Source organism: Ascaphus truei, chromosome 4 (assembly GCF_040206685.1).
Source record: "Ascaphus truei isolate aAscTru1 chromosome 4, aAscTru1.hap1, whole genome shotgun sequence".
NCBI classification, from domain to species: Eukaryota; Metazoa; Chordata; class Amphibia; order Anura; family Ascaphidae; genus Ascaphus; species Ascaphus truei.
The window spans coordinates 238,459,127-238,481,992 of NC_134486.1; the positions used below are offsets into that span (position 1 = coordinate 238,459,127).

The 22,866-nt window shown below is 45.8% G+C and overlaps 1 protein-coding gene across 2 annotated transcripts in view; it reads left to right on the forward strand.

The window, feature by feature from the left end:
• The first annotated feature begins 7,338 nt into the window (after positions 1 to 7,338).
• Positions 7,339 to 22,866, forward strand: part of SMYD3 (SET and MYND domain containing 3) — a 1,022,776-nt gene continuing 1,007,248 nt past the window's right edge. For both annotated transcript variants that reach the window (XM_075597074.1, XM_075597076.1), the window contains exons 1-2: positions 7,339 to 7,561; positions 11,375 to 11,596. In XM_075597074.1, coding sequence (XP_075453189.1) covers positions 11,382 to 11,596 — 215 coding nt within the window. In that variant the 5' untranslated portion in view covers positions 7,339 to 7,561; positions 11,375 to 11,381. The remainder of the gene's footprint in view (positions 7,562 to 11,374; positions 11,597 to 22,866) is intronic.

The following is a 22,866-nucleotide window of genomic DNA, read 5'->3' on the forward strand; positions in this document are numbered from 1 at the left end:
TATTGTTTCCTAATTCATGGCAAGTTTAATAACTTTTAAAATTCAAACACCTATTGTTGAATAGCACAGCAACAAATAACAGAACGTACCATACATACAGGTTTTGCTAGCAGCATAGTTAATTGAGGGTATAATGCTGAAGTGATTTAAAGGCAAGTTTTAAAGTATCTTTACCTTAGTTAAGATTTGGGATCTGTTTAAATTTTCCTAGGCGGGGTTTGTTTTTTTAAATGGTACGTTTAGTTGGAATATGGCATTAAATGGATGCTTAGTTAAAATACACCTCTACAAACCTTGAATGCTTATTTTGTAAAACATACAGAACACCTACAAGCTCAAATTGAACCCCCAAAATACCCACAAATATATATAAGCATATAAGTTTCACAGAGGAGTGCTACTGAGCATGGCAATATGTATTTAAAACCAGAGACATAACATAAAACACAGACAAAGCTCAGTGCACATCCAGAAAAACTTATATACGGTACAGTGCCTAAATATACATGTATAAATAACTAATAAATAAAATGGTCTTTTAGTTTAACATTTTGGCCAAATTGTTGTAAGCCCTTGAGCCAAACTTCACGGCAGACCACGTTTCAAGGGTCCCTACACTAATATAAATTCTTAATAACCTGTGCATTGCCAGGAAGAATGATTTATAATAAATCTGTCAATATAAGTTACAAAAGTTCTAAGTCTGATTGAAGCTTTTATTAACCTGTACATTACCAGGAAAAGCACTCTGTAATAGATTTGTCACAATCACACTGCATGCAGGCAAGTTCCCCTGATAGTTGGAGATGCCATGGAGTGAGCTTTTAACCATTTAAATGGGAGGGAGTGAGCTTCAATTGGATAGGAGGTTGCCACCCTCCAAAACAGCCAAGACTAGCTGCACAAGAATTATAAAACATACAAAACACCTACAAGCTCAAATTGAACCCCCAAAATACCCACAACATATATATAAGCATATAAGTTTCACAGAGGAGTGCTACTGAGCATGGCAACGTGGTCTGCCGTGAAGTTTGGCTCAAGGGCTTACAACAATTTGGCCAAAATGTTAAACTAAAAGACCATTTTATTTATTAGTTATTTAGGCACTGTACCGTATATAAGTTTTTCTGGATGTGCACTGAGCTTTGTCTGTGTTTTATGTTATGTCTCCGGTTTTAAATGCTTATTTTGTAACCTACTTAAATATTCAAGACACTATATGAATATAGTCCTAGAATTAGGTTAATGAAACAGATTGTTCTTTAGCGAACAATTGCAACTTTATTGTCTGTTAATGGAGTTTCTTCGTTTTCTAAGCATCTCTACTTGTTCCATTGCATTTTCAGCCTCAGTTTGTATCTTAAACCCACGGTTTAATACGTTACCCAACTCAAAATATATCACTAACCTTTTCCACAAATGGGGCATTGCAGTCAATAGGAGGGAAAGAGAAGTTATCTAGATAACATTTGTGATATAATATCTGCATTCGCAAAACAGTTTTTTTCCTTAAAACTAAAGCCATTCGTACTTGGCTGCTCTGGTCTTATGTTTCTGTAGGTGTTTACACAGAGTAATGCAGCAACAGCAGATAATGCATGATATGGATTTAGGCAATGTGTTTGTCCACAATTGGGCCTTTAGGACAGAATAGCTTTTTTTCAGACAAAGATCTATTTGTTGGTCTAAAACATAGTGGGCTGTTCAGTAAAGTTTTTGTGCTGCAAAAATAGTTCACCCGATTTATTAAAGAAAAAAATCGCATTCTTTCAAAGGTGGTTTTTTTTTGTTCCCCCTCCATCCCTACTTTTGCTGTTAGACTATGAAAATGACCCCCATACTATTGTAATCTGACAAGTAGTTTCTTATGCTGTACTAAATATAATATATCTCTGGAGCTGAGCCACGTTAATTTAATCTCGGGCGATCCCCCGAGATACTTACATATGAATTAATGGCAGCACCTTCAGATCTGTTTAAAAGTCTCTCGTCACGTGGGTCGAGGAAGCCCCTTCAGAAGTAAAAACAAACACCCCCCCCCCCGAGGTAACGCCACTTTAAGTCTACTATATTGCATGCACTAGGCATTGTGAAAATGTATACATTTATATGTACATGTCAAGTAACAGGATAGCTGTAAACGCACACGTGTTCAGTGACCCATGTCCCTTTTATGATTTTAATAGTCACCATAGTCATCTTCAGCCCTTGTCTAGGACTCCCCAGTCATCTTGTAGGTAACTTTTGCTGCAAGCCCCAAAAATAATAAATGAAAGTTGTTTGTCTTTGTAAAAAATGTATTTATGTTCCTGATGTCTAGAATGATTACTGCATTTTCTTACATATCATAATTATATTTTGCCCCCCCCTTTTTTTTTTTTAAATGACAACTTGGTGATTAAATATTTTGTATAAAATATCTTTATAATTGTTTCATGTTTTCCATAGGTCAGTAACAAATTCAACATTTCAAAGTTAAAAGGGGCCTACAGGTTGAGGTTTCCATGAGGTGTCCAATCATTTTATGAATCCTCCTATTTACACATTGTTGTTATCAATGTTTGGGATAAAACAGAAATGATCTACTAGATAATTTAGGTTGGTTCCCTAACTTGTATTCACAATTATACTGGCCCAGAGTTCTGGATGGTATCTGCTATGCTTTCAAGTCAAATGTATCCCACTTATTGTTTACAATTACTTTTTACATCTACTATCAATAGAGATGAAATGTTCCTCCCCTTACTGACATTTGTAATAGGAATTTATTTTATTTATAAAAATGTTTTACCAGGAAGTAATACATTGAGTTACCTCTCGTTTTCAAGTGTATACTGGGCATAGAGTTAAGATGACAAATAATTCATGGTTACAATAGTTACATAAGTGAACAGGGTTATACATTATATACAAGACATTGCATGCATAGTTAGAGATAATATATATTATAGGCGTATGTAACAGTTACAGACCAGCATTAAAATGTGAGACCGCTTTAGTTTTGAACTAGGAATAGGTCCTTTGTGGTATGCACTGAATAAGATAATGACATCATGCCTAGTTACTGAAGTCTCTTGACTGAAACTGAAGACCAAGACTAAAAGCAGTAGATTGATTAACCTGTAGAGTGCCACAGCTCCTCTGGTGCTCGCGATCACATGACTGCCCTGTCACTGATGATGAAATGAGGAGTCCTCTTCTGGTAAGATCCCATTCTGCGTGCCACAGGAGAGCAGAATGCGTTTTCCCCGTACAGAAACAACAGATGTAGCTATAATGCCATGTGGCCACTGGAGTGCAAGACCCTATGACGTATTAGTAGCTAACAATCCAAAAAATAGTACCAGCACTCTCTGTCTCACAGCTACAGATATAAGCGAATACCAGTGTAGGGCAAATGAATAATTTAATGACACTAATAATAAACTGAAAATATAGCAACAATAGCCAATATGCCAATGCAAGAATAAATATCACCATAGAGGAAATGAAAATATAGGGGGTAGAGGGGAAAGAAGGAGAAGGGGAAAAAAACACAAAAGAAAAGCAAAAAATCACAAAAATGGAAAAAGGAAAGCAAACTAGGGGGGCGACGTTTCGAGGGGTGACCTCTTCATCTGGCCCATTCCCCCTGGTCCCAAAGGGTCCCAGAGGTACTACCCTAAGCCTTCCCTCCCCACTGTCAAATGATCCCACACTCAGCTAATGATATAAATCTAAAGTAAGAGGGCAAATCACATAAGCAGATATCAAATATCAACCACTGAATGTAGATACAAGAATATTGTGAAAGACACAGAACATATTAGTAGCTATGTCAAATGGCATCCAAAAGGTTAAAGGAAAAACTGCAGTTGCTTTCAATGGGATTTCCTTTTATAAATATGGTGCTGTTTTAACACTGGTTTTACAACCAGGAGTCTTTAGAACTTAAACCTTTTCTGTTCCCTAATTTATTTATTTATAAAATGTTTTACCAGGAAGTAATACATTGAGAGTTACCTCTCCTTTTCAAGTATGTCCTGGGCATAGCGTTAAATTACAAATAATACATGGTTACAATACATAGTTACATAAGTGAACAGGTTAATCACTAATAATAATAAACCATGGTTTCACTTTGTTTTGACCATGTATTCTAATAACAATTCATGTCATTACAAAATATATGGCCTGACCTATTCTCTTGATAGGAACATTTCAAAAAACACTGACAGTGGTTTTCATGCTTTTATTTTTAAGGAACCCCAGAATTCAATTTTTAAATTGTGGGGAATCAACCCTTGCCCCCCCTCACCTACCCCGTCACCATGTCTCTGGCTCCCCTCTCCCCGTTTCTCATTCCCTTACGCTCACTCTCCCCCTCTTCTATACACACACACTCCCCCCTCACAAACACACACACACACTTTCCCCCCTCACACACATGCTTACTCTCCCCCTCACACACATGCTTACTCTCCCCCTCACACACATGCTTACTCTCCCCCTCACACACACGCTTACTCTCCCCCTCACACACACGCTTACTCTCCCCCTCACACACACGCTTACTCTCCCCCTCACACACACGCTTACTCTCCCCCTCACACACACGCTTACTCTCCCCCTCACACACATGCTTACTCTCCCTCTCACACACACGCTTAATCTCCCCCTCACACACGCTTACTCCCATTCTTACTCTTCCCCCCCCCCCCCCTCACTTGCACACAGACACACACACACGCTTATTAAATCCACCTCAAACATTCACTTTCCCCCACACACACACACACACTCCCTCCCACACACACACAGCTCCGGGACGTCATGGCCGAGCGCGCAACTAGCTGGCCTGAAATCGCTCACTTCAGTTATAACAAATTGGTACGGCCACAGACGCGGCGCGCGCGAGCACTCGTGCACGTATACTCTCCAAAGCTCGGCACTTGGAGAGACATGGACATTTGATCTCTAGGTGCTGAGAATGGTCACATGACCCTTCTGTAACCAATGAGAGTGCACCAGTCACAAACACCAATCACAGCAGCCTTTAGTCTTCCACCCGCCCCTTCCCTTAAACGCCACGCTCATGCTTGGGGAGTGGGTGACGTCCCTGCTCTCAAGCATGAGTGCGCTCAGCGGCAGCTCCGGTCACGCTACTGCTGAGTGTGCTTAGCGCGATCACCAGTGATTCCCAATGTGTACGGCCAAATGGAAATTTGATTTCCAAGCGCTCAGCAGGGTCACATGACCCTTCAATAACCAATGGGGAGAGAGTATCGGATGTGGAGAGAGGAGGAAAGGGAGAGAATGGAGGGAAGGGGGGGAATGAGAGAATGGAGGGACACAGACACACACACAGCCTGATCCAGCCCCCTCGCTTAAACACCACGCCCCCCGCTCCTGCTCTAAAATTATTGAAGGACACTCGAGCGCTCATGCTTGGAGAGTTGGGGACGTCACCACTCACAAGCATGAGCACTCAGTGGCAGGAGCCTTAGGCCGTGATTATACAGGAAAACGAGCGCCTGAAAAACAATAGCAGCGGATATGTTGCGGCGTGCACGCCGCGTGGAGCTGCAGGGCGGCTGTCCCCTGGCGCGATCGGATTTGTTCTTGGTTGGCGACTGCCAGCCAATGAGGGCGAACCGCTCACTGCCACGCCTCCTTGCCACTGGCTCCCTGGTATAATCACTATGCCGCTCGGCGGCAGCACGCTTGGTGACACCACAGAAAAGTGCTGCTGTCTTGAAGCATTTGGTAGAATTGAGAGCTCACACACACACACACACACACACACACACACACACACACACACACACACACACACACACACACACACACACACACACACACACACACACACACACACACACACACACACACACACACACACACACACACACACTCACTCTCCCCCTCAGACAGACACACACTTAGGCCGTATCCATACTTCGCACGCGCGGTGTGAACAAAAGGCCGTACCACTGAAGCAGGCCATAGAGTGCGCGATGAAGCGCAACCGATTTTTCGCGAGATAAACAATTTTGCGTTTGTTGTGTGACGGCTGGGTTACGTGGGCTTTCAGCCAATGAGGGCGAACCGCTCGTGTCCTCATGGCTACGCCTCTGCCACACTTCCCCGTCACTGTGGCTCACAGGTCACAGATCGCTCGGCCAACAGGCGGGTGCAACGCCATACCCTCCTACTATATCCGCGGCCTTGCTCTCCCACTCTCACAGACACACTCCCTTTAAAGGAGCTGGGAGCGGACACTTACCAGATCCTCTCCCTCCTGTCAGCAGGACGTTGACGCAACTTCCGGCGCCGGCAGGGAGGGGAAGGATAGGAGTGACGGGTGTCTGCTGCTGAGCGGCCGCGTCACTGCTATGTGGGGTGTCACCGGGCCTGGGACAGCTGGGAGAGTTGTCCCAGCTCTCCCCCTTTGTCGGCCGCAGAACCCCTGAGGGGTGCTCGTGGAACCCTAGTTTAAAATCATTGCTCTATGGCATTCCTGAGTTTGACTTCCTAAGATTATGCTTGACTTGACCATCTGACATTATTACTGTTCCCTTTGCTTGGCATATATTTAGTCTCCTAATATAATAATAATACATACTCTTTGCTATGCATGCATCTAACCTCCCAATATTAATAATGTATGATGCCTGGCTATACCTATACATGGACTTAATCACTTTATTAATAATAATAATAATAATAATAATAATGTATAATGCGGTGCTATACATGGACTTAAGCTCCTTATTAATAATAGTAATATATGACGTGGTGCTATAAATGGACCTTATCTCTTTAGTCATAATAATAGTAATATATGATGCAGTGCTATACATGGACCTAAATCTCTTTATTAATAACAATGTGTGATGCGGTGCTATACATGGATTTAATCTCTTTATTAATAATAATGTGTGATGCGGTGCTATACATGGATTTAATCTCTTTATTAATAATAATGTGTGATGCGGTGCTATACATGGATTTAATCTCTTAATTAATAATAATGTGTGATGCGGTGCTATACTGTACATGGATTTAATCTTTCCATACTACTAATAATAATGTGTATTGCGGTGCTATACATGGACTTAATTTTTCCATACTACTAATAATAATAATGTGTGATTTGGTGTTATACATGGACCTAATCTCTTTATTAATAATAATTGCAGGCCTCCCAGTATTATGCACGCGCAGCTGCATGGCAGAGCTCGGGCTAGCGCGTGCTCCCATCGCTGGGACTTCGCAAGTGGCACGCGCCCGACCCGCGCGCTGTCACTTGTCTGGTGGCGAAGGCGGCGCGTGCGCAGTCACTCCGCGCACCCATTCGGTTGCACACGCGCAGAGAGGATATCGGAACCAATTCTTCCATTTAGCAGGAGGGAAATTGGACCACTAGTGCTGAGCTGACGCGAGCGTCAGGGGGCGGAGCATCACCGTGTTGGTGCGCACGCACCCAAGTTGCTGTTGGCGGCGAGCTCAAGCATTGAGAGCTCCAAGTGGAGCTGGGAGTACGGCGTGTGTGCTGTGCAGAGCAAGCACAGAGAAGGTAGTGATTGTCACCACTGTCCCCCCTCTCTTGTCACCCTCCTACACCATGTGTCACGTCTCCCACACCATGTAGTGTGGTCTGCTTCTACTGTGTCATTTTGTAGTGCGCTCTGATCATGCTCTGGGTCAGTGGGTAGCGCGTTCGGGTCATGCTCTGGGTCAGTGGGTAGCGCGTTCGGGTCATGCTCTGGGTCAGTGGGTAGCGCGTTCGGGTCATGCTCTGGGTCAGTGGGTAGCGCGTTCGGGTCATGCTCTGGGTCAGTGGGTAGCGCGTTCGGGTCATGCTCTGGGTCAGTGGGTAGCGCGTTCGGGTCATGCTCTGGGTCAGTGGGTAGCGCGTTCGGGTCATGCTCTGGGTCAGTGGGTAGCGCGCTCTGATCATGCTCTGGGTCAGTGGGTAGCGCGCTCTGGTCATGCTCTGGGTCAGTGGGTAGCGCGCTCTGATCATGCTCTGGGTCAGTGGGTAGCGCGTTCGGGTCATGCTCTGGGTCAGTGGGTAGCGCGTTCGGGTCATGCTCTGGGTCAGTGGGTAGCGCGTTCGGGTCATGCTCTGGGTCAGTGGGTAGCGCGTTCGGGTCATGCTCTGGGTCAGTGGGTAGCGCGTTCGGGTCATGCTCTGGGTCAGTGGGTAGCGCGTTCGGGTCATGCTCTGGGTCAGTGGGTAGCGCGTTCGGGTCATGCTCTGGGTCAGTGGGTAGCGCGTCGGGTCATGCTGTGGGTCAGTGGGTAGCGCGTTCGGGTCATGCTCTGGGTCAGTGGGTAGCGCGTTCGGGTCATGCTCTGGGTCAGTGGGTAGCGCGTTCGGGTCATGCTCTGGGTCAGTGGGTAGCGCGCTCTGATCATGCTCTGGGTCAGTGGGTAGCGCGCTCTGGTCATGCTCTGGGTCAGTGGGTAGCGCGCTCTGATCATGCTCTGGGTCAGTGGGTAGCGCGTTCGGGTCATGCTCTGGGTCAGTGGGTAGCGCGTTCGGGTCATGCTCTGGGTCAGTGGGTAGCGCGTTCGGGTCATGCTCTGGGTCAGTGGGTAGCGCGTTCGGGTCATGCTCTGGGTCAGTGGGTAGCGCGTTCGGGTCATGCTCTGGGTCAGTGGGTAGCGCGTTCGGGTCATGCTCTGGGTCAGTGGGTAGCGCGTTCGGGTCATGCTCTGGGTCAGTGGGTAGCGCGCTCTGATCATGCTCTGGGTCAGTGGGTAGCGCGTTCGGGTCATGCTCTGGGTCAGTGGGTAGTGCGCTCTGATCATGCTCTGGGTCAGTGGGTAGCGCGTTCGGGTCATGCTCTGGGTCAGTGGGTAGCGCGTTCGGGTCATGTCTGGGTCAGTGGGTAGCGCGTTCGGGTCATGCTCAGGGTCAGTGGGTAGCGCGTTCGGGTCATGCTCTGGGTCAGTGGGTAGCGCGTTCAGGTCATGCTCTGGGTCAGTGGGTAGCGCGTTCAGGTGATGCTCTGTGTCAGTGGGTAGCGCGTTCGGGTCATGCTCTGGGTCAGTGGGTAGCGCGTTCGGGTCATGCTCTGGGTCAGTGGGTAGCGCGTTCAGGTGATGCTCTGTGTCAGTGGGTAGCGCGTTCGGGTCATGCTCTGGGTCAGTGGGTAGCGCGTTCGGGTCATGCTCTGGGTCAGTGGGTAGTGCGCTCTGATCATGCTCTGTGTCAGTGGGTAGCGCGTTCGGGTCATGCTCTGGGTCAGTGGGTAGCGCGTTCGGGTCATGCTCTGGGTCAGTGGGTAGCGCGTTCGGGTCATGCTCTGGGTCAGTGGGTAGCGCGTTCGGGTCATGCTCTGAGTCAGTGGGTAGCGCGTTCGGGTCATGCTCTGGGTCAGTGGGTAGCGCGCTCTGGGTCAGTGGGTAGCGCGCTTTGGTCATGCTCTGGGTCAGTGGGTAGCGCGTTCGGGTCATGCTCTGAGTCAGTGGGTAGCGCGTTCGGGTCATGCTCTGGGTCAGTGGGTAGCGTGTTCGGGTCATGCTCTGGGTCAGTGGGTAGCGCGTTCGGGTCATGCTCTGGGTCAGTGGGTAGCGCGTTCGGGTCATGCTCTGGGTCAGTGGGTAGCGCGCTCTGATCATGCTCTGGGTCAGTGGGTAGCGCGCTCTGGTCATGCTCTGGGTCATTGGGTAGCGCGTTCGGGTCATGCTCTGGGTCAGTGGGTAGCGCGTTCGGGTCATGCTCTGGGTCAGTGGGTAGCGCGTTCGGGTCATGCTCTGGGTCAGTGGGTAGCGCGTTCGGGTCATGCTCTGGGTCAGTGGGTAGCGCGTTCGGGTCATGCTCTGGGTCAGTGGGTAGCGCGTTCGGGTCATGCTCTGGGTCAGTGGGTAGCGCGTTCGGGTCATGCTCTGGGTCAGTGGGTAGCGCGTTCGGGTCATGCTCTGGGTCAGTGGGTAGCGCGTTCGGGTCATGCTCTGGGTCAGTGGGTAGCGCGTTCGGGTCATGCTCTGGGTCAGTGGGTAGCGCGTTCGGGTCATGCTCTGGGTCAGTGGGTAGCGCGCTCTGATCATGCTCTGGGTCAGTGGGTAGCGCGCTCTGGTCATGCTCTGGGTCATTGGGTAGCGCGTTCGGGTCATGCTCTGGGTCAGTGGGTAGCGCGTTCGGGTCATGCTCTGGGTCAGTGGGTAGCGCGTTCGGGTCATGCTCTGGGTCAGTGGGTAGCGCGTTCGGGTCATGCTCTGGGTCAGTGGGTAGCGCGTTCGGGTCATGCTCTGGGTCAGTGGGTAGCGCGTTCGGGTCATGCTCTGGGTCAGTGGGTAGCGCGTTCGGGTCATGCCCTGTGTCAGTGGGTAGCGCGTTCGGGTCATGCCCTGTGTCAGTGGGTAGCGCGTTCGGGTCATGCTCTGGGTCAGTGGGTAGCGCGTTCGGGTCATGCTCTGGGTCAGTGGGTAGCGCGTACTCTGGCTCAAAGGGTAGCACGCTCGGGTTATACTCTGGGTCAGTGGGTGTCGCGCTCTGGGTCAGTTTGTAGCGCGCACAGATCATACGCTGGGTCAGTGGGTAGCGCACTCGGGTCGCGCTCTGGGTCAGTGGATAGCGCGCCCGCGTTGCGCTCTGGGTCAGCGGGTAGCACGCTCGCGTTGCGCTTTGGGTCAGCGGGTAGCGCGCTCGCGTTGCGCTCTGGGTCAGCGGGTAGCGCGCTCGCGTTGCGCTCTGGGTCAGCGGGTAGCGTGCTCGGGATGCGCTCTGGGTCAGCGGGTAGCGCGCTCGCGTTGCGCTCTGGGTCAGCGGGTAGCGCCCTCGGGTCGCGCTCCTAGTACAGAATGTAACTTTCTCGTGGCGCACTGCATCATTAGTCCCCCAGCGCCACCCACAATGCCCTACAGCACTCTAGCCACAGTCCTGGGTATGTCCCTGGATATATTTATTATAGATCACATGATGGGATGAGGCTAATAGCACTTACATGTCACTCACTTTCAGTTAGCCATCCCACAGAGGAGGTCCCCCTGTTCCCGAGATACTTGCCTCCGTAGGGGGTGCCGGTAGCAGTTCTGCAGGTTTAAATCTCCCGGTCAAATGGGCCAATTTGAAGCCGCAAGGGATGATGTCACGTCTTCCTATTGGCCTGCGTGACGCGGGAGCTTTCAATCCGCCTCACACAGGAGCTGCTACCGGCACCCCTTACAGAGGTAAGTATCTCTGGAAGCAGGGCATCCTCGGAGCGGAAATGAATGCGATTCAGCAGGTAGACCCTGGCTTCAAACCTATAACACTAAAAAAAATTAAAGGAACGTCGGATTTCTGCTTTAACTGCAGATCCACACTAATCGCCTTTTAAATACGTTAAAATAAGTTTTTGGATAGATTTTTGACAAGGAAATGTGATCTCTTGACCAGGAAATTTATGGGATTTGGACCAGGAAATTCTACATTTGAAAGTGGATACGCTGAAAGGGAGATGGCGATAAGTTTTATGAAGTTCCAGAGCCCCATGAAGGGCAACGGTCTGCAAGCTGCGAGAGAGCTGAGCCTGGGGATAACCGTGTGCAGCGAGCAGCCTTACGTATACACCGTGTGCAAGAAGAGCCAGGGAGCTGTGTGCGAGAGCTGCCTGCGCAGGTAAGTAGACAGACCGTGATTATACCAAAAATGCTTAGCACGACCCGCACGGCCGAAAAACAAGATACAAAAAAACAATGAAAGTGAACATACCTGCGCGCCGCCTGGAGCTGCAGGGCGGCTGACTCCTGAAGCGATTTAGAAAGTTGTTTCTGGCTGGCGACGGCCGAGTCACGTGAACCATTCAGCCAATGAGGGCGAACCGCTCACGGCTACGCCACCCTGTCAAACATGGGAGGACACGCCCCCTGCAGGCCGCCACAAACCTTTAAGGACATGCCCCCTACAGGCAGCCAATCAGGAGAGGAGGCGTGTGACTGACACATCACTCTCCCACCTGTATAACAAGTTAGTCTCGCTGTGCTATTCCTAATTTGGTACCCTATAAAAGGGCAGCCCCGTGGCAGTGGCATGTCTAATAGGTAGTTGTTTGACACCGTGTGTGTGTGTGTGTGTGTGTGTGTGTGTGTGTGTGTGTTTACGTTGTGTGTGTTTACGTTGTGTGTGTGTGTGTGTGTGTTTATGTTTTTTATACAAATTACACAATTTTATAAGTAGAGATTCCGGTTATTGGTTTAAACGGAAAAACACCACCAATTATATAAATTATGAGGGTTCCATGTAAAAATAGATTTCAGGCAAAAGGTGGCACTATGTGCTCATTTGCATGTCATTTCCCAGAATTCCTTGTTGCGGTTTAAGCACTGTATGCTAGGTGATAGTGGGTGAAAGGCAGGGTTGCAGACCTGTCTAAGACATGTGAATGTGCTCAGAAGTGAGATATATATATATCTCCCCCCACCATCCCTTCCCCTCCCCACCTTTCTTTGACACTGTCCCCTGGCTTCAAACACTTAACACCCTAACTTATCTACAGTAAATATCTGTTGTTTGGTTTTTTTTCCCTCTCTCTACACTGCTTTAGCCATTGAATCCTTTGTATATCATTATTGCTCGACCTGAAGAAGAGAGGAGAACTCTCGAAAGCTTGTCCTATGACATAAATTGTTAGTCCAATAAAAAACGTATCGCCTAATACTGAAGAACTCATTTATTCTGCACTATATATATATATATATATATATGTGCAGATTATAATCAAAAAATAAATAGATGATACCGTTCTGTGGCTAACGAAATGCTTTTATTTGTGCGAGCTTTCGAGATACACTGATCTCTTCTTCCGGCGATGTTACAATGAATGAAGCAAGCAAAAGCTATACTATAAACAGTGTCTATTGGAATGTTATCTGTGCTGGTCCTTCCCCCGGTGTGGATGTGTTATATGGCTGGAGGTGTCAAAAGGTTCCTGAAAGCAAGTGATGAAAGAGTGTGTATGTGTATCAGTGTAAATTTACATGAATGGAGAGCCCACAGTATATACAGTGCTTTACAAAAGGTGTGTGTGGAGTGGATATAAATGGTGTGGGTGGGTGTAGAAATGTGAGAGTTAGTAGCACAACTAAAAGTGTGTGTGGATACTATGTGGTCCTTATTGGTGTATAGGGATGGAAAAACAAGGAGTATAAGTATGTGTGAGAGACAGCTGTGTGTGCATACATATAGCATAGTATGTACAGACATGGCCTATAGCGCTCATGGGAAGAGAGTTCACTTGTGTCAGTAATGACTCATAAAATTTCGATCTCTGTTTAGGCCACTGCCTAAACATACTGATATCCCCCTGAGGAAGGTCCCATTTTGGAGGACCGAAACATTGGGTTTCTTGATGTACCACTAATTTCACCAATACACTTTGTGAAGTTTTCTACAATTGAGTGCTGTCTCTTGCTTTACCAGACCTTGGAACGGTAACGTATGTCTATATATATAGATATCTATATATATAGACATCTATAGATATCTATATATATAGACATCTATATATATCTATATAGAACAACATTACCATTCTCACGTCCGGTAAAGGAAGACTGCACTCAGATCAGTATAGGCAAAAAAAGTCTGTATTAGGCATCAATACAAAATGAACAGGCCGCCCAATCTGACGTTTCGGTTCCGGAGTGGAACTTTTCTCAAGGGGGGTGATATATATATATATCTATATCTCTTAACTCTGTTCTCTATTTTTTTAATATGACTAACTAAACTTATGTGCAAGTAAATTGTTGCATTGTCAGGCTTTTTCCCTTTTGATATATTTGGCTACAGATGGCACCATAATTAGTGTTTAAAATGGGGAAAATCAGAACTATGAAGGATTATTTTTTTTAAACTTGTATTTTATTGTTCTTTTTACACAAGTTATTTTTGGGGTGGGAGGGAGAGGGTACAAAAGAAAAATAGGAGGGGGGCAGATACATTTCCATCTTTGCTTTGTTTTCAGTACAACCAATTAGTTATACTTGTATTTACCTTTCGTGTGATTCACATTACAGTTTTGTAATATAGCATTGGAGGAAAGATTGTTAGTGATTTGTTTTCCAGTAAATCATCCATGGCCCCCATATTTTCAGAAAAGTTCCGTATCTATCCTGAATTAAACTGGTAAGTTTTTCCATTACCATAATATAATTTAGTTTATTTTTGACTTCCGTAATTGTCGGCGGGTCGGTCTGTTTCCAATTTCTAGCTATTACTGCTTTAGCTGATGAGAAAATATGAACCATTAGTCTGTCTGTGTTCCATTCTAAGTCCTCTATTGGTTTCAGGATTAATACTGTCTCCATATTCCAAGGGCAGTTTAGTCCCGTTATTTTCCTTATTCAATTTTTAATTTTTCCCCAAATTTGTACAATCTTAGGACAGGTCCACCAAATATGCTTAAACGACCCTATCTGGCCGCATTGCCTCCAGCATTGAGGGGAAAAGGTCGGAAAAAACGAGTGAAGTCGTGCTGTGGTATAGTACCATCTATGTAATATCTTGAGGTTAATTTCCCGCACTGCCGCACATCTAGATGCTTTTGCTGATCTCTCATACTGTATATCTCCACCCACTCCTCCCTCTCTAACGCCCGCCCGATATCGTTTTCCCAATCAACAGTGTTTTTACTTGGCTGCTCCTCTTTCTGTGTGGTCAGAGTTGGATACAGTTGTGTAATGGTGCCCTTATGGTATTCTCCTGCTAGATATAAATTCTCAAAAGTTGTCAGGGGTCTGAGAACGTCTCGTGTCGGCTGTATTGAGACAGCATAGTGTCTTACCTGAAAATACTGGTACAGGTGCATATCTGGTATATCAAACTCTTCTTTTAATTCCTGGAATGTTTTAATCCTATCTGCTTTCACCACATTCCAGATTCTCCTCAGGCCTATTTCTCCCCATATTTTAAATGCTCTTGATTCGAGAGCTGGAACAAACCCCGGGTTAGACAATATTGGAGTCAGGACTGAGGGAATGGACGAAACAGTACTAGTCTTACATACTTTGTCCCATAATTTTAAAGAGTGTGAAATAACTGGATGAGCCCTAGTAGATTCAGGTCTGGTCTCCTTTTTTAACCAAGGTAGGGTTGCCATATCCTTCGTCTGTACCTACCTCTGCTCTTTCTATGTCCAGCCAAGATCTTTCTCCCTCCTCCATTGACCAGTGTATCAGGGGGGCTATCCTGGCCGCCTCGTAATATTTGGCTAGATCTGGTTGGGACATACCTCCTAATATTGTTGGTGTACTCATTAACCTTCTCTTTATTCTTGGCTTTCTGCCATGCCATATAAACGTTGTAATCTCTTTTTCTAGTTCTTTGATATCTTTCTGTGGGACTGAGACAGGTAGCACTTCGAATAAATATAGCATGCTGGGTAATGCATTCATTTTCACCGAGTTTATTCTGCCTGTCCATGTTATTTGGTGTTTATCCCAGGTCCTTAAATCTTTTATCAGCTCTTTAATAAGTGCTGGGTAATTTTTCTCGTAAAATTTGTCATATGTCTTTGCTATTTATATATATATATATATATATATATATATATATATATATATATATATATATATATATATATATATATATATATATATATATATATATATATATATATATATATATATATATATATATATATATTCCTAAATATTTAATCTTATCTGGATTCCATCTAACGGGAAATAGTTTTTTTTCATGTGTAGCTTATCCTCTGCCGAAATATTTAAACTTAGATCCTCCGATTTGGTGTGGTTTATTTTAAAGGTTGAGTATCTACCAAATTCTTCTACTGTGTCAAATAGTTTATTTAATTATGTTTTGGGGCTTGTGAGTGATAGTAAGACATCGTCTGCGAATAGGGACACCCTGTATTCCCTATCCCCTATCGTTACTCCCTGTATATCGCGATTCCCTCTTATTTTGGATGCCAGCGCTTCTATGCACAGCGCGAACGGCAACGGTGACAATGGGCAGCCCTGTCTAGTACCATTTGTGATTTTGAATGGGGCTGAGATATAACATGAGGTCCGAACTGTAGCTGTTGTCTATATACAGAGCCTGAACTCCTTTGATAAAACTGTCCTTTATTCCCATTTTATTAATTATTTGGAACATGAAGGGCCACGCTACCCTATCAAAAGCCTTTTCTGCGTCCATCCCCAGAATTAGTCGGGTTTTGACTTGTATAGCTGTTATGAATTATATTTATAATTCTACGAATGTTGGCAGATGCCTGCCTCTTTGGAGTAAAACCCACCTAGTCTGTGTGGATCAAGGTGTCCAGTGCTTTATTTAAGCGCGTGGCTAATATCTTGGCAAATAATTTTATATCAGTGTTAATAAGCGAAATAGGTCTGCCCAAGCTATAGAGCATAGGATCTTTGCCTTCCTTGGGAATTACAATGATTGCCTCCTCCAGCATTTCCTTCGGTAGCTTTTCTCCTTTTAATAAATCACTGAATAATCTTATTAAATATGGTTTAAGGGTCGGTTCAAATTTTGTATAGTATAGGTTTGAAAACCCATCCGGGCCTGGGTTTTTAGAATTTTGTTAAGGGATTTTATGGCTGCCGATACCTCCTCAGCTGTTATCTTGCTGACCAACTGTTTTTTTGTTTGATTATCCAGTTTGGGGAGTTCGCAAGTATCTAAATATTGATCAATGCTTCCCCTCTGTCTCGAGGTCTCCTGTGTGGTATCGTTTAAATTATACAGGGTGCTATAGTATTTTACAAATTCACTGTTAATTTCAGATGGGTTAAAAACTATTTTATCCTGGGCTGTTTTTAAACTGAATATATTTAGACTAGACATTTTGTTCCTTAATTTCGCCGCCAGGTATTTATCTGCTTTGTTCCCTCTTTCATAATAAAGTTGGTTCGTCCATCTCATTGCTTTTTCTGTGTCCTCTGGTAGTATATTTTTGATTTCCCTCCTGTTTTTATCCTCTTTAAAATGTCTTTTTATGGTGACTGTTGGTACTCTTCCTCCATTTTTTTTTTCAGGCTGTCATTCAGTCTCTCTAATCTCTCTTATTCTTCTCTTTTTTTTCCTGTGCGTTGCTGCACTGATAATTTTGCCCTTCAAAGTAGCCTTATGGACAGCCCATAGGGTGGACTCGCTGACCTGGCCGTTATCGTTTTGTGAGAAATATTCTCGTAAAGCTTCTCCTATTGTGTGTCTAGTTTCAGGTATCCCTAATAATAGATCGTTTTGCCACCATCTCCCCCCTGGAGGGCCTTGTTTTAGATCTTTTAATGTTGGCACTACAGGGGCGGGGTCCGACCACGTGATCTTGTCCATTTCTGCGCTGAGTATACTGTCTGCGAGGTCTCTAGATATTAATATGTAGTCTATTCTTGTATATTGGTCATGTGGGGCTGAGTAAAATGAATAGCTCCCAGAGGAAGGATTCATCGTCCTCCATGTGTCTATCAGAGCCTTTTTTCCAGTCTCCTATCTCTCTTGGGCTTTAAATTATGGTCTTTTTGGGAGGGTTTCGCCTTGTCCTTTGTGGCATCTAATACTGTGTTTAAGTCTCCCCCGATTTTATTAACCGTCCTTTCCTTTATTGCATAATAGTGTCGAGGGACTTTTCTATAAAGGACTCCTGGTCCTCGTTTGGCATGTATAGGTTAGCTATAGTGATACCTATCGTACCAAGTTTACCTTAAATAATCATCCTTCCTGACTTGTCCCTCTTTATCTTATCTAGCGAGAAGGGTGTCATTGCTCTAAAAAGAATCGCCACTCCCGCTTTTTTGTGTTGTGCCGGCGAGTGGTATATCTGGGGGAACATCTAATCTCTAAGTCGTGCTGTATCCTCTCTGTTTAGATGAGTTTCCTGTATAATGTAAATGTCGTCCTGGTTTTTCTTAAAGTCTCGGAACATTAGTTTTCTTTTCTCTGGTGAGTTTAACCCTTTAACATTTAGGGATATTTTTTTTAACTTACTAGCCATTTAAGCGGATTTCCTTTGCCTTGTGTGTAACTCGTTTTGTTTATTTCTAACTTTGGATCTGGTCTAGCATAGTGTAGTGGAGATGGTTGGGTGTGGTTGGAAAAAAAAAGGAAAAAACTTTAGTGAAGATTAGGGGCGTAGGGTGTGTGTAGTTTAACGTGTGTGGGGATGAAGTCCATATGCATCCTGGGCCTTTGACTCTACCTTTCGGGAAATTGTGGTGTGTAGAGTTGGGTAATGTAGTGGGGGGTGTTTTGATACCTGTGGTCCTTAGCTCGTCCGACCCACCTTCTGGCCTTTTCAGTCCCGACCTGCATGTCCACTGATAAAAATCTCAGATGGAGCCTGGGTTCTTGGTGGAGAACGAAAGAAAGAAAGAAGAACAAATGACCGGGGCGAGGAACACATATTATAAACTTAAACTTTGGTTTAATTTTTAACTGAAACTCTATTAAGATACAAACTTTTCTAGGGGACCCGCCCTAGCTAATCTAGGTCTTAACTTTAACTAAGTGTATACAGAAATAGAATGTTGCCACATTCTACATTATTCACATATAGTCTGAAACAACTAGCGTCCATGTTTGCCGATTTATTGTTCTCCTTGTCTTTGCAATCATTGGCTCCATATTTCTGGAACAAAAAGAAGAACGTTTAATTTGCCCCAGATATTCAATTTAACTCTTCCTCAGGTCTTTACTTCCTTGAGCGAGTTTCTCCTTCAAGACCCTGTGTCAGTCTCGGCTCTGGGAATCCTTGAGTCTGGGTCTCTTTTCTTTGTTTGACCTGACTATGCCTTGGAATGGTCCTATTCCATGCCTCTCTCCTCGGAAGGGGTTGCTTCTGTTGCAACTTTGCTGTTATTTCTGGGTTAACTTCTATCCCAAGAGATTTGATACATGCTAGGCCTTCGTCCGGTCTTCCCATCGTAGCCTGCTTATCGTTGTGTGAGGCTTGGAGGCTGAAGGGGAAACCCCATCGGTATCGGACACCTCGGCTTCTGAGTAGGCCGGTAATGTCTCTCGGGCCTCTTCTTTTCGCCAGTGTTACAGGGGCGATATCGGCAAAGATCTGGATGTCCGTTTCCTCGAAAGGGATTGTATCTAAATTTCGAGGGACAAACCTGTGTCTGCTGGTGGCACTCCGGCAGGGCGCAAAGTCAAAATGGCCTCCGCTGCTGCCGCAACAACTGCTATTCGGCGCCTGCTTGCCCTCCGCAGCGCCGGATTGGGACTCCCGCTAGCCGCTTCCCCGCCCTTTCCCCTCCCACCTCCCTCGCAGATCGGAGTCTTGGGTGGTCTACCGCCGTTTCGGGCCCCTTCATTCACGCCCGGCGGCCATGTTGGCTTCAGTGTCAGGGGAGGCTCTGGAGCTCCGGTCTTTGCCCGTGTGACTGCGCCCACTGCTTGCCCCGTCCGCCGCTACGGGGCTGCACAAAACACAGGGAGGGTCCTCCTCTACCTGTGTGTCACCTTTGTGTTGCTTTTTAGTAAGATTTGTGGTGTTTTATGGGACGATTTTCTGCAGTCCTTCACGGAGCCCCATGGTTAAGCGACTGCGTAGCTTGGCTGCCGGACACGCCCCCACTTTGAAGGATTATGATTACACAAACCCCAAAGAAACTAGAAATGTTCCAAAAGAAGCAAATAAGTGAACATTTTAAGTTGGGAGAGCCGGAAGCTTGCTCAGGATGTCAGTTATATTGATAAGTGGTTTAAAAGTCTGTTCGTAAAAGTTTATATTTTGTAACATCCTATATTGGCATCCTGTGTTTGGTGTCTATTAGTGTCGTTAAAGGAGCACTCCTAGGGACCATTTATTAGTAGGTTTGAATCGGGGGATCTTCAGAGCTGAACTACGTTAATTTCACCTCCAGGAACCCCCTGCTCCCAGAGATACTTACTTCCGTAAGGGGCGCCGGTATCTCAGATCTGTGTAAATGTCCCGCATCATTGGGCCAATAGGAAGCCGCAAGGTATGACGTCACAGCTTCCTATTAGCTTGCGGGACATTTAAAGCCACCGTTTCGATTGGGCTGCTATCTGAAATAATAATTATATTGGGAAACGGTGTCCCCGGAGCTGAAATTAATGTGGTTCAGCGCCCGTGACCCCGTATTTTTATTTGTTAACTTTTTTTCCCTCTTTAATATGTGCATCAATACAATGGAGCAATAGTAAGTATAAATGGCACACCACTGTTTGTAGAAGTATATAAATATTATTTTGCTTCTGGTGCTTACCTTGAAATGGTCCCGGAGTCTCAAAGCTGGACCTGATAATAGGCACAAAATAAAGGAAAATAAGGAGCACATGCTGTGAATACTTTATTGAAGTTTTTTCAAACTCAAAACAAGTCTCCTGTGTGCTCCTTCTTTTCCTTTATTTTGCATCAATACAATGCACACAATAAGTAATAGGTAAGTTGCCAATTGATCCTTTCTTCTGTGATCTATCGTCGATGATTTGGCTCGAGGGTTCACTAAATGGCTGTCAGTGAAGCAGAAGAGGACCAAAGATGCAAAGTTCTGTTGGGAGGATCCTGTGACCAGACAGTCAGTAGATATAAGTGGTGCACTGCTAGAGAGAGGGCAGGGCTCAAAAAGGTGTGTTAGAGCCGGTTTTAGAAGAGGAAAGGGATGTGACTTTGTAAATTGTTGCTATAGAAACCAAAAGCTTGGTCTGCAGCTTTAAACAAAATAGTGTCGCCTGGACTGCTTCTCTAAAGTTACTATGTAATTGTGAAGCACTTTGTTTTCCATTGGGAGAGAAGCACTATATAAATAATAATTGTATGGTACTGCCCCAGTAATGGACCACCCAGTAAGCAGAGATGCAAATGAGCAAAATCAGGCCCGATCCACAAACTGGTGCTAATATGTATCACACTTTTTACTTCGTCATATGAACTGTGATGGTGGCAAGCTATAGCTCAGCACCCTCTTGCGGATTTGGGCCTCAGCAAGGTTTAGCTGTTATAAACTTAGAAATGCAATTTTTACCCGTTGAGTGCCCCTTGACATAGTTGCTTCCCCCACTCATAATGAAAAGGGGTAAGGAGGCAGTTGCTGGAGGAGTTGGATAGGTTCAAGGGCCGAGATCCTCTTGTACCTGCCTGTCAAAGGAGAGTAGATCTGTATTACTAGTGTTGGGATTTATACCAACAGACTCACTCTGAGTCACGTATTCAAAGTGCTTGCGATGCGTCTATCATAGGCAGCAATGGTGTTATAATACACAGGATTATTTGTGTGACCACATAATAACTATATACAGGTAAACCCCGTTATAACGGGCCTCGTTATACCGCGATTCGGTTATAACGCGGTTTTCCCGTGGCTCCCGTTTAAAAAAATAAAAAAATAATTTTTTTTTCACACTACACACACTGCACACACTCTCACAGCACACACTGCACACACTCTCACAGCACACACTGCACACACTCTGCTCATTGCTCATACTGCACACAGCACACACTCTCACTGCACACACTCTCACTGCACACACTCTCACTGCACACACTCTCACTGCACACACTCTCACTGCACACACTCTCACTGCACACACTCTCACTGCACACACTCTCACTGCACACACTCTCACTGCACACACTCTCACTGCACACACTCTCACTGCACACACTCTCACTGCACACACTCTCACTGCACACACTCTCACTGCACACACTCTCACTGCACACACTCTCACTGCACACACTCTCACTGCACACACTCTCACTGCACACACTCTCACTGCACACACTCTCACTGCACACACTCTCACTGCACACACTCTCACTGCACACACTCACTGCACACACTCTCACTGCACACACTCTCACTGCACACACTCTCACTGCACACACTCTCACTGCACACACTGCTCATTGCTCACACTGCACACACTGCTCATTGCTCACACTGCACACACTGCTCATTGCTCACACTGACACACACTGCACACACACTGCTCATTGCTCACACTGACACACACTGCACACACACTGCTCATTGCCCACACTGACACACACTGCACACACACTGCTCATTGCTCACACTGACACACACTGCACACACACTGCTCACACTGCACACACTGCTCATTGCACACACTGCTCACTGCTCATTGCACACACTGCACACACTGCTCATTGCTCACACTGACACACACTGCACACACACTGCTCATTGCTCACACTGCACACACTGCACACACACTGCTCATTGCTCATTGCTCACACTGACGCACACTGCACACACTGCTCATTGCCCACACTGACGCACACTGCACACACACTGCTCATTGCTCACACTGACGCACACTGCACACACACTGCTCATTGCTCACACTGCACACACTCTCACTGCACACACTCTCACTGCACACACTGCTCACTGCACACACTGCTCACTGCACACACTGCTCACTGCACACACTGCTCACTGCACTCACTGCACACACTGCTCACTGCACACACTGCTCACTGCACACACTGCTCACTGCACACACTGCTCACTGCACACACTGCTCACTGCACACACTGCTCACTGCACACACTGCTCACTGCACACACTGCTCACTGCACACACTGCTCACTGCACACACTGCTCACTGCACACACTCTACACTGCACACACTCTACACTGCACACACTCTACACTGCACACACTCTACACTGCACACACTCTACACTGCACACACTCTACACTGCACACACTCTACACTGCACACACTCTACACTGCACACACTCTACACTGCACACACTCTACACTGCACACACTCTACACTGCACACACTCTACACACTACACACACTCTACACTGCACACACTCTACACACTGCACACACTCTACACACTGCACACACTCTACACACTGCACACACTCTACACACTGCACACACTCTACACACTGCACACACT